A 17,349-nucleotide genomic window follows, 5' to 3' on the forward strand; every position below is an offset into this window, starting at 1 on the left:
TGCTTGAGAAATGAGGGGAATGCTTCATTTCAGTATTTCCTATTACGGTCTTTACATTTTAGAGTCCCATTTGGAAGAAAAATTGGCTAGCTCATGATGAAAAAGATTATTTGAATTAATTTTTTTCAGTTAGTGAGCAGAAGATTTTGCAATTAACACCAAAATTAATACTGTGGCAGCTTGTAAGGACTTTAATGAGAACTGGAGCCCTATTGTGGAGGGAGAATGCACAGAGAAAACTGTCTCCTCTGAAGGGCTTTTTGAATGCCAGGACAGTGGTCAGAGGGTTTTGCTACAACATTGCCCCCAAATGAATCTGCAAGTGGCACAGATCTGTGTTAACAGATGGTGACTGTTCAGTTATCTGATTGTTATGTGTGTCAGGATCAGGCCATACTCACTTTTCAGAATGAAGGTCATGGTCTGGACGCTGGCCCAAGACAGATTCCTCCACTGCGATGCAACAGGAGGAGTTACGTTGCACATGTGCTACAATTGCTTGGATCGCTGGGGGACACAGCAGAGTGAGACCACATTGTTTGGAATGTATGAGATATCCATTCCTCAAGTGGAGGAGGGCACCAGGCTCCTGGTGTGTTCGCTCCACCTCTTGCATAATTTGATCATACTTGTTGCTGGGCTTTTTTGTTTGGTTAGGGTTTTTTTCCTGTCACGCCTGCACTCATGTCAAGGTTAGACAGCTTGTGGGCTTAAGTGAGAGCTGGGATTCTTCAAACATAGTTCCATAAAGGAAAGTGTATTGTGCTGGTAGGTTGCTTTCACTATTTTTTGTAGAAGAAACTTAAGGAAGCATCAGAATTGAGAATAGATCAGACAGAGTAATTTTTTCATATAAAAGACAAATAATTGTGTATATAAGTAAATGTGTTCACTGTTACAGTGTATGTTTTTGTTTCTTCCTTGTGATGCTATTTAGTGTAATATTGAAATGTCTTAAAAAAAAACCCCAATAATATATGTAATGCAAAAGTTAGATTGTTAAAGAAATGGTACTGGTTTCCAAGGATATTTTATAATTTCACTTTCTTACTAGTGATAGCTCTTAGAACCATCAATTAAAAAATAAACTAAAAACTTATAGAATTAATCAATTTTGGGTGTCTAGTTTGCATCTTTTGGCACCTTACAAAAAATTGAATGTAGCTTTTTAGACTGGAAGAAGCAAATGGAATAAAACTTGGATCAAACCAAGGGGTCAAGGTATGGAGGGGGGAGCAATACCACCAACATGTGGTGTTAGGTAAATGAATTCACCTTGTCAGTAAAGGACATGAAACTTCCCGAAACTGCACAAGTGACTCAGCTTAGTGCTTACATGAACACTTCACAGGAAGCAAATACATCTCTGAGCACTGAGGTCTGCTATTATTACATATCCAAAATGGAGTTAGCAGTGTGTATTCAGTGTGTATGCAGGGAGCCAAATGGTTTTGCCACCAAAAGGAAATGGAAAATAAACTTATATCTGAGAGTAAAACCAAGTTTTATAGGATTTGGCAATGGGCATGAGCTCCAGACAGGCATTTGGACTTGAAAATCAGAGCAGAAACTCTTATCTTCTGATTGAAAGGTGGGAGCCACAAAAATAGGAAATATCCTTCACAGGTGCCCTTCCAAGTGACTGCTGAAAAATACTTGAAATTCTGTATCCTTCAGAAAGCAGAGGGTTCCTCAGGGTGATGTCCACATTTCCAAAACTGGGAGATGCTTGTCCCAGCTGGGGTGCAGTGCTGCAGGGTTCTTGCAGTGAGGTTTGGCTTGTAGTGAGTGTGAGGGGGATGTGCTCATTCTTCTGTATTTAAAATGACTTAGTGCACCATGTGAAAATTCTCTTCAGTTAAATCTGTCCTGATAATGTTAAAGTCAGAAAAGCAAGGTAATATATCTGGTTTGGTTGCTGAGGTTTGAATTATTCATACAGTGACTTGTTTCCCCTCCTTGTGTTGAGGAATTCCATTTGCCATATCCCATTTTTAGCATGAGCTGTTCTGGAGTGGATGTGTAACTTTCATTGTTTTTGCTATGTTGGAAAGCTTTGAGGTTACTGAACAATACTGCATAATTGCATTTTTTGCAGCCAAAAGGAGCACTGGAAAATGCCTTAAAAGGACACTCAAACAACATTCGAATGATTCATAACCAGCAAGTCGTTCCACTGGAGCAAGCTATGGTAAAACATAAAAGCAATGCTGAAACATACTTGTAGAAAATACAAACCTCTAAGGTTAGAAAGCTGAACTGCTGTAAGCGCAGATTGTGTCAATGAAGAGTAATCTGGCTAAAGTATGTGTTTAATAAATAATTTTCCTATTTAAAATGCTGCCGTTTTATAATGCTGTCTAAAATACTGGCCTTTTTCTTTCTCTTTTTTTCTATAGCTGTTTGTGATTATATATGAATAGAAGAAAAAAGCAGGGGAGAACTTTACAAAACTCTAACCCTAAAACCCCCTAAATCACTAATTCTTTTTTTTTTGCTTGTTACTGGTCTTCAGTAATAAAAGCCATTATCACTTTGACACTTTATTTCTTGGAGCTAGCAGTTACCTAACAGTATTAAAATTGGAAACTCCTGAGAGTATATGAAGAGCCAAAGTCTTTTTTATTGATGCTATGAAAGATGTGAAAGAGCTGCTTCTGCCTGATTTTGACACAGACTGCATAGTATCAAGCTGTGACTCTCCTACATGTTAGGTGTTGCTTTTTTCTCTACGTAACATGAAGAATTTTCGTTTATCCTAGCATCTGATATAGTGTGTCTGCCCCACTTATAGAAAAATACTAGGTCTTCTGGTCCACTCTGATTCTGTGCTGTTCTTTCCTAATTAACTCCTAATTATTCTCATCTCTTTTTTCTTTTACAAAACTGACTGTCAAGAAATATGTTAAAGCTAGGGTAAGTGCTTTTTCCCTTCAGAAATTGCACAATATAGAATCCTCTGAACACTTGGGTCTGAGTTTAACTGTTCTGTCTTGCCTCCAACTAACTCTTCTTAGTTTGTTACATCTAACTTCAGTTAAATCAGTGCTGTTGGTGGAGTACTGATTCAATGATTAAACCCACATGCAATTTTAATGCAGCTGTTGCTACTGTTGTATATAGTGTGATACGTAGTATTAATAACAAAATAATCTATAGAAGATCAAAGCATGAATATAAGCTTGAAACAGGTGGGCTCTTACCTGTAGTAATGACTTGAAGCTTTTTTTCTCCCTCCTTTCCAATAGAGCACTTTAAATCAGAGCATTAGGTTACTGAAGAGGACATCATCTGAACTTATGGTAAGCTTTTCTTTCTGACAACAGGAACATTTTTGTGTTTTAAATCCTTCTACTGCATATGCAGAGCATATATTTTCAGTACCATTTTCTTCTATTTCTCGCTGTTCTGTTACTGCAAGAGATTGTAAGGCCTTGAGGAACTAACAAGGATTTAGATCTTTCTTCCGCGTAAAAAGAAAAATAAGAAGAATATTTGGGATGTTTTTGGGAGTATAAATTGTAAACTGAATTGTCAGGTGATAAAATAGGCTTCAGTACCATTCTATATAGTGTGTTACTCATTTTCCTCAGAATGTAGGGGTTTTTTTCTAGAATCCTCAGAATGTAGGGGTTTTTTTCTGGAATCCTTGAAAGCAAAACTTGGGGAGAACAACCACAAAACACAGTGCAAAAGTACAGCTGATAAAAGAGAGCTTTGTGATTCACATCCGTAACCACCTTTTGTTCTGTGCCCAGCTCCCACTGTGGTCTGTTTCTTTAGGTTGTACTCGCTATGTTCCTGCTTCTGCACCATCAGCCTTGCTCTGGGATCCTGGATCTGCATAGAGGCTTTTCCAGGGCTACCCATGTTTCCTCTCTAAGTAGTGCCTGCACCACAGTGAGACCAGCTGGCTTCGCTCTGCCAGAGAGTGAGCAACAGGATGGTTAATTCCCTGGAAGCAAAGCTTTCTGTTGCCACCAGCCTGCCTTGGCTCTGGTAGCAAGAATCCAGCCACACTAGTGGTATAGTCAGAGTCTTAACAGCTTTATGGGCCAACCTACCTCAAGGCTTCCCATTACAGTTTTCACCCATCCACAGCAGCACAGCAGCTAGGTATGTGTTAGAATCTGTGATTTGAAACTGGATGAGGAGGGAAGAAGCCATGAAGTAAAGTGTTGTTAAGAAAGGGATGATGTTTGACTCCAAAGTATATTTAAGAAATATCTGTACATTTTCAGGCTCTGTGTACACCATCCTTTGTGTGTGTTCTGTGAGAGAATTTATGGGGTTGTACATATATTGAAAAAACATCTCAGTCCTTCAGGATATTGATTAGGGGTGTATTCTGGCTGTGCAGAGTCCTATTTCAGTCATCAAGAGTTGTTGTGGTAGTATAAGGCCCACTGTTTTCCTCCTGTGCACTCTGTGTGTCTGTAGTGTATATATAGACATTGATTTAAGTATTTCTACATTTACGGGAAGGAAAGAGAGTGGAAGATAAAACCGAACCTCATATATAAATTTGTTTTGTAGGATCTGGGAAAACATACCAGTACGTAACCACTGATACATCTTTTTTCAGTAATGACAGAATATTGAGATGATCATGAATCCTTAGGCAAGCTCCTGTTCTGTCTGGAATTGCATTTTTTGTCAAGTTTTGACAAGACAGTGGCACTGGTTTATCAAGAGAATAGGTTCCTGGCAGTGGCTGTAAAGCCATTGCAACAGCCTGAGGGGCATTTGTTTATATTAAACACCATCTTTTCCTCTCCAGGTTAAGGTGAAAAATGTCATTAGTGCTGTTAATGCTGCCCAGAATCTCATAAATAACAACGCGTCTCAAGTTATTGTCCAGGTAAGCTCTACTTGATCAAAGTACGTTAATTTATGGTGTCATGGAGATAGAGATTAACTTGCTTTTGTTCTCTTTTATTTGTCCTAGGAGACAAAAGAGTACATGGATACCATAATTGGCTACTTTGAGCAATACATTGAGTGGGTCAAGGAGTCGGTAAGGTGCATTTACTTCATTGAGAGAAGCTATGTTTAAAAAAAATAAGAAAGCTAACCAGTAGTAGTAATAAAAAGAATAATATTACTTTTATAGTGTGTTTTATAGTTTCGGGTTTTAATATGTTTGTACTTACTGTAAGTGGGAAAATCAGTCTCCTGTAGTTCTTTTGCGTTTGCCAAATGGAAGTGATGAGTTGTGTTGGTTGGAATGCAGTGCAAATTTAACAGTATCATTTTCAGGGCTAGCCTGAAATCCCCCATTTGTGCTAATACTGCACTGAACCTGACCCCGCATAGTCCAAATTGAAGTCATTAGCATCTTGTTTTATTTTTCTCTCTTCAGCTGCAGCCTTTGAGAAAGTAAGCTGATGTGTAAAAGACTTTTAGTTGATAGCATATCCTACTGGTATTTATTTTGAATTTGGATAGGGTAAGACATAATAATTTAGTAAACTGTAATTGTAAGCAAGTTTAGAGATTCTTATTTTATTCTGTTAGGTACTTAAAACTGTAATTTTTTAATCTTTTTTTCAGATTGCCATGGAAGTAGCAGCATGCAAGCCTATTGCCAATGTGATAGATACAGCAGTAGATATTTTTTTATGCAGCTATATAGCTGATTCTGTGGTAAGAAACATTTTGTTACTCAGAATTGGGGCATCAAGGGGAAAATTCTTTCAACATACATCTGCATTTAATTATTCTGGCTAGACTATTCTGAAGAAAGATAATAAAGTATCACATACAAAGTTATGCAAGGAAAATGTTCTGATCCTGGATCAAGCCCAAAGACAAACCAGTGCTGCACTTTCTAGGTTTTTGCTAAACTTAAGGTTCTATTAGCAAGAATTCTGTAAAATTAACTGATTCTTAACCACTTTGAAATGGAAAATGGAAAAGCATAAAGATCTGTCTGCAGCTTCATCTGTAACTGTTGCTAACTTGCAGGGTTAAAGGGTGAGGTGTGGGCAGGAAGCGAGTGGAAAGTACCAATGGAAAACTTTTTCAGGTATCTTTCCCGAAATCTAGAAAACCTGAATGAGGTTTTATCACTAGACTTGCAGCAGACAGATCTTGACTAATTTCTGTGTATTGGAGACATTGAGCATGACTTGTAGCAGGATAGAAGGGCAATATTGGCTTTTTCATCTTGCCAAAAGAGCTTGGAAAGAAGCCAGTATGTATTGAAGGTAAAGTAAACAGTTTGTGCCTGGGGAGTAATAGCCTTCTAGCTATTACTTAGCTTTATGGCACTTTTAGCCAGATCCTAATCATACTACTAGTAATACATGTAAGCAGTCAAAGCCAAAACACTTTAACCTTGATAATGCTTAACCATGAAATGTTTCATCTTGATAATGCTTAACCATGAAAACCTCCTAATCTATGTTGTACTCATTGATTAGCTCATAGATTACAGAGCTTCTGTTCCCCTTTGTGGAGCCATTAACGGTCTGGTGAGAGATGGACCATGATTTTCCTGATGATAGAACTTAGCTGAGTCACTTCCAAGTCAAAATGCCTCCAGGCAATACAAATCAAATTTGAAAAATCATCATTTTAACATCAGGTGATAGCTCAGTTCAACTGTATAATAATGAAATTAGTTACACAAACAGGGCTGCAGTTAGCAAGTTATAAAGTGCCTTGAGAAAGTGCTGGAAACTCGTATTTTGACAAGAACTGCAAGAACTAATTTCTGCTGTGTTCTTTTGGTAACAATGGTTAGAATATCCAGCAAGGGCTCAGTACTTTACTGATTAGTTTTCTCCATGATCTCTTTTTCCTTGATTTTGCTTTTGCTTTTGTTTCAGAATACCTTCTGGTTTGGTTTGGGAGGCTCTTCAATGTTTCTAATTCCTGCCATAATTTTTGCTGTAAAACTCTCTAAATACTATCGCAGAATGGATACAGAGGATGTATATGATGAGTAAGTATATATTCCAAAGTAAGCTAAATGGCAAATGGATTAAAATGATTTTTCTGGTGTTTAACGTGAAGGCTCTACGATCCTTAAACCTGTGCTGCCAGATTAGAACTGCATATTCATGTGTAATGCTGCAGGTTTGGGTCAGTGCCTGCAAAGTGGTTCATGCAGGTGGCCTTTGGTAGCCTTGACTTGCCATGACTGCAGATAGTGCTGGCTCTGACTGTGGGAATCTTACGCCAGAATGAGGTTGTCAGAACTTTGTGAGCAGCATTTATATAAATAAGTTCCAAATGTGCAAGTTATTAGCTTTGCAAAGTAACCTGTTAAGGTGAATTGTGCCTGATTTGTAATCTCCATGAATTAATTATTTGCTTTCTTGCTGTCTTAGTTATTCCTAACCAGTCTTTCCTTTTTCAATTGCAGTTCCTCTGTCTCAGGGACTTGGCATTTTACTTTATGATAACTATTCTTACGTATTTTCCTATCAGTTTTTTTTTACTGTTTTCTTTTCTACTCCTTGTTTTGCTCATTGTTCAGTTAGCCTGTGCACTGCATTTCTCACATTTCACAGTGGTTGTTTTTCATTGCATGTTCACAAAATCAGTAGAGCGGAAACAGGCATGTACACCTGAAATTACTCACTTATTAGTGTCTAGTTAATTACTCCTGCTTTTCTGTGTTTTTTAGTTTCGAAAATATACCCATGAAAACGTAAGACATTTTTGCTAATATTTATTAAAATTATTTTATTAATGTGGGAGGGTTTATATTTTTAATGTAACTTGTTACCTCAAAAGAGGTAACACGTTCTGTTTCATCAGATGTGATAGATTATATTAGAGTCTCCAACTCAACAAGAATAGAAAAATAATTAATTGATTTTTGGAGAATATAAAAATACTATAAAATGTAAAATTATAGTTATACCATAACTCTTGAATGTTACAAAGGAAAAGTTATATTCTGTTGTACAGACACAGTTTATCTTTGCATATAATACATCATCCATGTACATGTCAGAAGCCATATTGTGCATAGTACATCTTATAGTTAACATGGTCTTTCTTGGTGTATTTATTTTATTACAGTACGGAAAATGGTAATAATGGTTATCATAAAGAGCATTTATATGGTATACACAATCCTGTTTTTACAAGGTAAACGAAGTCTGAAACTGCATGCCTTCATGTGTCCTTACTTCAGCTTCTCTTTCAATCACATGTTCAATTTTCTTCATGCTTTAAAGTGAATCTCTTAATTCTCTGTTTGGTTTTTTGCATGATTATTCACTGTAGCAAATGCTGTATGATGTATATTTTTCAAATACTCTTTACATAACAGCAGATATAGTAGTAATTTCCTGTTACAGTGGGGAAACAATTTCCTGCAACTTAGCAAAGCAATTGCTTAAATTTGATCTCAAAATTCATGAATCAGGTATTTAGTCAGCACAGTGGGTGGTCCTAAAGTGACAAACCTATTAAAATGCTCTGATAGCAGATGAAAGTGATAGGATGGGAATGCATTTGTACTCCTGAGTAGTTTTATTTTTTAAATGGTGAGAAGAGATCTCCTGTGCAAAAGGCAGGTAATCCAGGTATGCAGAAAGCATGAACATAGAAAATGGGTGTTTGTGCATGGGTAGGACTAGGATGTGCCATCACAAAGGAAGAAGCTCAAGTTATGTTTAAAAAAAGGAGGACATTGTGGTTCTTTTCTGCCTCTACAGCTTCTGTGCTGTAAAACATTAGCTAGTTGTAAGACTCAGTTTCCAAGGGGCTAATATTCTATGTCACACAACCTCATTATTTGGGTTTGCAAAATTTGAAAGTTGCTTAAGGAAGGATTAAATTTGTGATTGAAATTTGTAGCTCACTGTGCCTTGCAACTTCATGACTGAATGTATAGGTTGAGTATGTGTAGAGAAGATACCACTATGCTTTAAATAACAGGTAAATACAGAGAGCTCAAAGTTTGGGTCTTGCCAGAGTTCATGGTTACATCTGATGATGATGATTATGATAATGATGATGGTTATTATGATTTAGAACTGTATTTTACAATAATTATTTACTGACCCAATCTTCATTCCATATCTCCTTCTGAAGGAAGTCTTTATGTAACAATGTTTTTAGTGATATTTATGATCACAGTTGTTGCGGTCTGTTCTGCAACTTAAGGGTGCTTACTCCCCACATTAACTGACAAGGAGTTTAAGTCCAAAGTGCTCTCCACTGGCATATCTAAGGACTGTCAGTTTTAAGGACATTCAGTATTTTACAAAAGAGAAAACTAATAATTTTCCAGGCCTTAGAAGTCCTTTTCTGATCTTTGAATCTTTAATATGACTGTTAATATTCTTGAGGTTCATAGCATGTTTTCTTGTGATATTTCAATCATTGATAAATAGTTTAATTCAGCATTGCTGAGCAACCTAAAAATTACTAGCATAAAATAATCTTTTACACAAAGATTCACTTGTTCAGTCCTGATTTATTTTTCCTAAATTTGAAGTTACTCAAAATGGGCTTCCATGATAAATTTAAAGATTCAGTGTGAAGCAATGCTGTCTTCTGATGTGCTAACTGAGGTAATTTGAAAAACTGATAATTGTGGCACACATGCTTTGAATTTCTCAGTATGGCATTCCCATATGAATAAAATCTTAATTTTAATTTTCATTTCAGCATACTCTTTGCTTTTATGCTATCCTTTATTTTTCTCATTTCCTACAAATTATTTTTGGAGATACTTTGAGAGATACGACTTTGATTAGATCTCTGTACACCTATGCTTTTGCAGGTTTAAAGAATCCCACAGGGTTGGATTTGGGTTTTTTTTTATCCTTCAAAATCCACTGGATAATTTTGCTGAAAAGAAATGCAAATATTTTTATAACACTAAGATATGTAAGTACAAGTCAGAGCTGTATGAGGTATATGTGTCTCACACAGGTGTTTTTGTACACATGTCAAAGACACAAATAACCTCAAATCCAATGAGAGCAAAATACGAGGCTGGATTAAATTCATAAAAGAGGGCAGTCCAGGTATTTATTTCGATCATGAAGCAAAGATAACCTGAAAGGTTGGTGGAGAAAACGATGAATCTCTTTCCTCTTGTTTGGAAAACTCTTGATTAAATGAGTAAAAAATTGAGACTATCTTGGGCCAACTGAGCTTGTCTCACCTAAGTTAGACACAGTATTTCTGTTCCGTTTGTGGGCAAAAGAATATGACAGATTTGTTTGGTTTTTTTTTCTTGTGTAGCTCTGTGGAACAGTGGTAACATACTGGAAATGTTAAGGGGTAAGTAATAACCTTCAGTCAATTCTAGATCTATTACTACTTTACTGTTTTAGGAAGGCTTCTCTGATTTCTGCAACATGAGTGTGCTGTAAGGTCTGAAAATAAAAAGTTATTCAGTCATATTGATGTTTGTATGAAAATTAAAATTCAGTCTTTATAAATTTTTTCCTGATTCGTTTTTGTTATTATTTCCAGGCTACATAAATGAGGCTCAAGACTCATCTGTGGGAGTACATCATTATTCTTCCAAGCGTATAGGCATTTCCATTCATCTGACAAATCCTGAGCCACTTGTTTTATGTCAGCTGTACTGTAAATCCCAGATGTACTATTGAATGTTATGCCATAAACTACTGTACAGAATATTTTGTGATCAGGGCACTGCCTCTCGAATACCACTGTTCAAGGCTTGAATTAATTTTTTTTTTGTTTTTTTACTTTTTTACACTGGGCTTTCTACCTTACATCACAGTATATAAATTAATTAGATTAACAGCCTTTGCCTAGAAATTCTCTGACAATTGTTCAAGTTCTTATCTTAAATTGTTGATTTGTGTTAAATACAGTACATACACGTTTACATAAAAATACATTTTGTATTCAGAGACTTTTGTATATACATTTTTCTTAAAACTTCTAAGTGTTTAGTTAAGATTTTAATATTGTATAATACTCTTCACAAATGAATTTACCAGCATGATCAGTGTTGCTGTTTGGTGCTCTTGAATGACTACATTGGGCTAAATTTGAATTGTAATGGGGTCCACGGTGTCTCTTTGTGTGTCTGAGAAGCTCAGTTGCAGTTTCGTTTTCTCCCTTCTGTTTTTTTTTTTTCCCCCCTAATTATTTAATACTTAGTGGGTTTTGCTGTATAGATCTGAAAGGGACTTTTTGGAGAAGTTTGTTTTTAAACTTTGGGTGGGAGGGTCGGGAATGTGCGGGATGCTTAATATAGTGAAAAAGCTAAGCTTTCTAGAGTTCAGTAGTATCCATAAAGAGCATGAGGGATGTCCTGTGTTGGCGATTTTTAGAATGCTTTACATCCTCTGTCTTCCTTTTCTTCTTTCACACCCACTTCTGTAATGTCCTTAATAGTATCACTGTGGCTCTTTTGGAGGCTGTGATAGTATTTTTGCTAAATAATATTAAACTGTGATTTACAATATTGGAATTCAAATCTGTTTAGCAATTGGAGTTAACATTTGTACTATTAGAGTTATTTCCTTGAATTTAGGCAGATGGTTGAATTGCTGAATTAGTTCGTAACAGAATTTATCAACAAGGCCAAAACTATGTTACCAGTGTAAAACTTTCCAGCAAGTGAAGTAGTTAATATGTTGATCTGAAATAGTATCTCTTCATCTATCAGCATTGTTAACTTTGTTTCAAACAGGGTTCATTGTCTTGAAGTAGGGATAATCCTGTAAGTCATTAATACAATTTTAAAGAAATGCTGAAAGGTGATACCAGTCTTTAATCCAGAATAACCTTAAATTTTTCATTTTTATGTCATAAATGGAAACATTTCTAATTGACAGTATGTAGCATATGTGTATATGTAATGTTCAGAACTGCAGATTTTTAAAAGTTTCTATTTTTAATTTGAGAAAATGTTCCCAGTTCATTTAAATAAAAAAGAACTTGCTTAACTACTTTATGTTTGGTTCTCCCTTGTTTTGTTGCACAGACATCTCTCAGAAGAGTTGCACTGAGTTAAAATCTTACGAGAGTGAATTTCTTTACCCTGATTAAAATTTTTTGCTATATTTGACTTTTACTTGTGGAGCAGGAAGGACTGAAAGAACTTCGACTCCGGGTGAGGGAGCTTCCAGCTTCCTCCAAGGATGTGAATTAAGCAAAGATGGTAGTATTCAAGCTAATGAGCTGTGCAGAATATCCTGTAACCTGTTTCTGTATAGCACTGACAGCAGAATTAGACATTTGCTGGTACTTCCCTCCCAGAGTTCACTGCTGGCATCCTAGCTTACCTTGTAAAAGGACAATTGTTTTCTACTGATATGAGAGACCACAAACTGTTTAATCTGAAGCACAGGCAGACAAGACTGAAATGTTAGATGGGAGTGAGACAAACACTTGGTGGTAACCTAATAGCTGTAACACATAAATGTATTTGAGTCCAAGCTTTGATATTTCTCCTTATCCTTGTAGTTTATTTGTTTTCATGATTGGACTTGAAAAACTTTGAGAACAAGAGATCTGGAACTGGTATAAATGAATTTTTAAATTGTTTTGGACTCCAGCAGTTATTACAACTAGAGAGACAGATGTCTTTAGTTTCTAAATTCTCAGTACTGTTGTGCATAACAAAGTGTAATACATTTGTCAAATATTAGGGGGTATTTGAGTGCTTGCAGTAGGGATTTGAAATCCTTGAAATTAAGTGTGAGGTGGGGAACAAGGTTATTCTGGCTGGCTGGCTGAAGGGTGAGAAGACTCCCCAGAAAACAACAGAAGAGTGAATTTTAAGTCTTAAGTAGGCTTATGCCATTGTTGTCCTAAGACTTGGCTGGAGCCACACCACTGTGCCTTGAAAGAGACAGGAGGAACTAATGGAAAGAAGCTAGACATAAGGTCTCTGCTAGAAATGTTATTAAAATAGTTGTAGAGAAGGAATGAAAACAAGGTTGTTCTCTCTGTCAAATGGTATTTAGTCATGGGAACTTGGTGGCACATTGAGTGGAAGAACAAGGTTGAGGATACGTGGAATGGCTGTTCAGGTGGCTACATCTTCACGCAGGCAGCTTTCAGGTTATCTGGGCTGCCGCAGCAACAAGGGGCTCTTGTCCTTCTTCTATTAAAGAAGCTTTTGGTGGTGGTGGTGTTCTGCTTTGCCATCTGTGTTAAAGGAATGTTTTTGCCTTGGTATTTTGTTTAGCACTACCTAGTGAGTGACTAAATACACAAAATGCTGTTCTGTTCCATTATGTAGGCCAGTCTTAAACCCAGGGTTTCTAGCACCCCACAGTTACTGAAGCACAACTAAACAATCCAATAGCCCTTTCCAGGAACTAGTCAGGTCAGGCTGGCTGTAGCATACGTGTCTTTGGAAGAAGTGCCTAGTGGGGGTCTTAATAGCCAGAAAAGTACTGTGGATTGCCACAGCAGGGATTTTTCCTCATGACCTTCCGAATGCCAAGGGAGTTATCGGGATTTTTCCTTAGCTCTGTTTTTAGTCACTGCAGCAGAAACTGCTAGGACAGGATTCTGCACTACAATATTTCTGTTCTCCTGCCTTTGTTTTATGGCAGTTTTACAGCTCACTTGTTATAAAGAGGAAAATATCTATAAAAAAAAACCAAACCAATGAAGCACAAATAATCTGTCTGACATGCTCTGTGGTCTGTTCCTTGCTGCTGAGACCTGTGTAAGTCAGTTCTGATGTCTTGCTCTGTTGGCTGAGTGACCTGTGGTGTGAAAAATGATGATAAAATTTCCAAATGTTTGGTGAATGTTTAGGCTTGTAATACCTTATTTTGTTCAAGCTTTATTTCTTTTCTTGCTTACGTATTGCTTCCATGGCTCAAAGAACATGCAGTTGATCCTTCCATGCATCCCCACTGCATGTCATGTGCGGACAAAAGAAGTGCTAAAGTTGCATCCTTACTGTGAAAATCCACAGAAATCTTTTTTTACTTTGATATGGTCTTTTTTTACTTTGATATGGTCTTACAAGCTCTAGCATGAAGATAGCTATAAAGCAGCTGGAGAATGGAAAATATCTGTTAAAAATCAAATATGACATGTTCATCCTGGATAGGAATGTGCTTCTCAGTTATACAACTGTCGTTCTGTATTTAACTGCATTTACAAGACTTGTCTTGTTACCTTCTTAGGAGTTCACACTCCCAAGGTTATTTGACACTCCCTCAGGCTATAAATTATGAGTACTTGCCTACTGAAGTGTGATTTATTATTTCTATAAAAAGGCCCAACCCTTATATTCTGTATTTTGCTGGGAAGAGGCTTCTTTGTGCACCAAGAGTTTAAATTGTGAGCAGCCATTTACTTACTGCTTGCACTTCCTTGGATTGTGTTGTTCAAGGATCTCGGTCTGCTCCTCTCAGCATGAAGAGTTTTGCTCTCCTTTTCCTGGTTGTGATCTGTGGTGTAGGAGGATTGGGACAGAAGCTGAAGCCAAAGAAAAGAAGCAATGGTGAAGAAATCAAATTTCGGACTAAAAGCAAAGATGTTTGCACAATGACCATGAGTGGTGATGATGAGGAGATGAAACTTAGAATTGAATGCAAAAGCCAAGGCATGTCCTACTGGTGTGAGTTCACTGGCAAGCCATCAGTCTGTCGTGCTTTCAGAAATAATCCAAAGATCTACTGGAATCAGATTGCCGCGGAACTCAGAAAGATCCTACATGCTTGTGAATCCATGGAAGCATTGAAGACCACCATGTGCCAAAAGGCTCCCCCAGAGGCTCTCATGAGGCAAATAGCTGCTGGTGTGGAGCTAGAAGATCTAGCAAACCAGGAAAAACCAGTCCAGAAAGCTTCCATTCCTGTGAGAGAAGCGGGGCAAAACTCTGACCCAACCCAACATGGTCAAGGGTCTGAAAATGAAACAGAAGCAATGAAACTGGCACGGGAGCATTGCTGGGAATCCCTGCATGGCGTCTGCTCCTACCTCATTGGCATCTTTAGGGGTTAAGGATTTGCTTCAGGTAAAAGTAATCTGGAAGCACAGTAGAATATACCTAAGAGTAATTCTATTGTGCTTTGATTTTGGGCGCCTCTCAGGGATGTGGACGGGGAGGTGCTAACCTCACTTGCTAAAATCTAACATTACAAAGCCTGTTTTGTGGCTTTTGAGGGGCTAGGCAGCTTAAATTTCCAGTGATCTGTACTGGTTCAGGACTCCCTTACAGCCTCCTGTGAGGTCTTCAGTATGTACTGAGATGTTTGCCTAATCTGTTGTTAATCTTACAGTATTTCAGTTCTAACTGTTGGAATTGGGCTGATTTTTTGCCTTCTGTCACTCCTTCCCTCTTGTGCTGACTTCTGGATTTACAACAGGGAAGTAAGATAAATAACAAATGCATCAGATCCAGCCAAATGTATCAGTTGGAACAAACTACATTCCAAAACTGAGAAAACAAAGCTTATCCATCAAAACTGCTAGTTAATAATTAAATATTTTAATTTAAAAAATTAGTTCATAAACCCCTTGCAGAAATGAGTAAACCCAAGTGGACTGTCTTGGTTTGTGAGTCTGTTACTGTAGAGGTGATAGGAGATCACATTCAGGCACTTGTCTGATAAGTCTCAGGTTTTCAGCCAGCATTTAAAAAAGCAAAGCCCTTTATTGCAGAAGTGATAAGTTTTATACCCCTTCCATTCCAACTCAGAAAGCCAGGAGCTGGTGAGTGAACCTGGCAAACTTGAAAGAAATTGGAATATATACAGTATGAGCTGGCAAACGTTTAGGCTGCTAAGGATAATTTATGCCTAGTACAGCAAAGTGACTGATTGTTTTCTCTTGTTTTGTTTTCATTTTTTTGTTTTTGTTTTGCAGAGCAAAGTTACTACTGCTGAAGAATGGTCCTTGCTGCATTTTAATAATTTAGAAATAAGAATTTTGGTTTAAAAATGAGTAATTTCTATAAATCTTTTTGCTGTTTCCTTTTTAAAGAAAAAATGAAACATTTTAACAGCACTGAAAAATGCTTGAAACTGGAGTGACTGTGCTTAAAGTGTTAGTATGAACTAACTGCCCCTAGGCGTGTTACACACCAAGGCATTTATGTAACCAAGGAGCTGCTTGACCTTGCATAGGTATTTGTGTGTACTGACTTGCTTCAGTTTGTTAGAGTTGAAAGCTGTTAATGATGATACAGTTAGTGCAAACAATAAAAATAAGGTTTTTGAAAAGGTACTTGGTGTGCTTTCTTGAAATTTTAGCTGTTGCTGTTTGTATAAAGTCACAGTATTTGTTGTCACTTGTTTCTTAAGAGATTGTTGGTAGAATGTGTAAGAGAAGTTACAGGTCTGAGTCATTGCTTTCCCACTGTGAACAAGTTTTCATGAATATTAATATTTTCAATGTTACGAGGTTTATATTACAATAATGAGTTTCAGCCAGCAGGAAAAAAAAAAGTAGAAATAAGAGAGTAATGTAGTAATACATTTCAGAACATAGCAAATCAAAAGTGTTCACCAGTGTTGCAGCTGCAGATTTCAGTGTTACTGGACCTGTTAGTGGCACTATTAATGTTTGGTTTCAGTAGATATTCGGAAAAGTAACTCCCTTGGCAACTTGGGCACTTGCCTAAATCTCCTCAAAACACAAAACAAGACCTAATGGCCTGTTGTCAGATTACAACACAATTGTGTTCAGATTATTATTTAACAATGATCCCTTTTGTTCCCAAGTGAGCTTTGCAGCAGGGATGTAACTGGAAAGACTTCATACTGTAGAATTTAATAGTGCTCTGTGTTTGCCTTGCAAAGTTTCTGCAAGATATTGTTCACTGAAGTACTTCTCCATCTTTACTCACAGATTTGTAATTCTCACTACACAATTCCAGATCATGACTGTCCAGTCATTAAACTTTGTGCCTTGTACCAAAAAACTTGAAATAATTTTCTTCAAACCCCTTGAAAGATATGGAAAAGAATAGTAAGATATGGAAAAGAATAGCAAGTCACGAATGCAGGATCAGTGCAGAAGATCGTATGTACAAGGCAGAAATGTAATTTGAATGCTAATAAAATGTGTAAGCTGTATTTTTCTCTGCCATGAATCCAATGTGGTTAGTTTTCATTTGTGATCTCAATTGCTATTACCAGGCTCTTGTGCTGTGAATAAAAAATGTAGTAGTACACGTACTCACCTAATACTGTCATAGAAATTAATATAATTGTCTGATTTGCAAACATGCAGAATGCATCCAAGTGATATTAGGGAACTGTTTGCAATGTTCAGGGGAGGTTGTGGGTTTTCTTGAGGTGTGCTTTTAAATATTTTAAAACTCCTGTTACAAACGATGCAAAATCCACTCTGCAGAGTGAGTGTTTTGCAGTAGTATCCACTACAGCAGTAATGACCTCAAAAATGAGATAATGC

At 37.0% G+C, this 17,349-nt stretch overlaps 2 protein-coding genes across 21 annotated transcripts in view; both read left to right on the top strand.

The window, feature by feature from the left end:
• Positions 1-11,914, top strand: part of PROM1 (prominin 1) — a 65,138-nt gene extending 53,224 nt beyond the window's left edge. For 8 of the 20 annotated variants that reach the window (XM_042052937.1, XM_042052947.1, XM_042052941.1 and 5 more), the window contains 10 exons: positions 2,099-2,191; positions 2,890-2,916; positions 3,249-3,302; positions 4,781-4,861; positions 4,949-5,017; positions 5,554-5,646; positions 6,834-6,949; positions 8,038-8,106; positions 10,219-10,257; positions 10,453-11,914. In XM_042052937.1, coding sequence (XP_041908871.1) covers positions 2,099-2,191; positions 2,890-2,916; positions 3,249-3,302; positions 4,781-4,861; positions 4,949-5,017; positions 5,554-5,646; positions 6,834-6,949; positions 8,038-8,106; positions 10,219-10,237 — 621 coding nt within the window. In that variant the 3' untranslated portion in view covers positions 10,238-10,257; positions 10,453-11,914. Of the gene's footprint in view, positions 1-2,098; positions 2,192-2,889; positions 2,917-3,248; positions 3,303-4,780; positions 4,862-4,948; positions 5,018-5,553; positions 5,647-6,833; positions 6,950-7,372; positions 8,107-10,218; positions 10,259-10,452 lie in introns of those variants that run through there. The other 12 variants (XM_042052946.1, XM_042052949.1, XM_042052951.1 and 9 more) reach the window with 6 other exon arrangements.
• Positions 11,915-12,063: 149 nt separating this feature from the next.
• On the top strand, positions 12,064-17,026 carry FGFBP2 (fibroblast growth factor binding protein 2). The gene has a single exon (XM_042052956.1). The coding sequence runs from the start codon at positions 14,344-14,346 to the stop codon at positions 14,932-14,934; it is 591 nt and encodes a 196-aa protein (XP_041908890.1). The 5' UTR covers positions 12,064-14,343; the 3' UTR covers positions 14,935-17,026.
• Positions 17,027-17,349: the final 323 nt, after the last annotated feature.

The sequence above is a fragment of the Corvus kubaryi genome, unplaced genomic scaffold, assembly GCF_017639235.1.
Source record: "Corvus kubaryi isolate FWS band 111438036 unplaced genomic scaffold, C.kubaryi_AGA036_p1.0 split1-131, whole genome shotgun sequence".
Classification (NCBI taxonomy): Eukaryota; Metazoa; Chordata; class Aves; order Passeriformes; family Corvidae; genus Corvus; species Corvus kubaryi.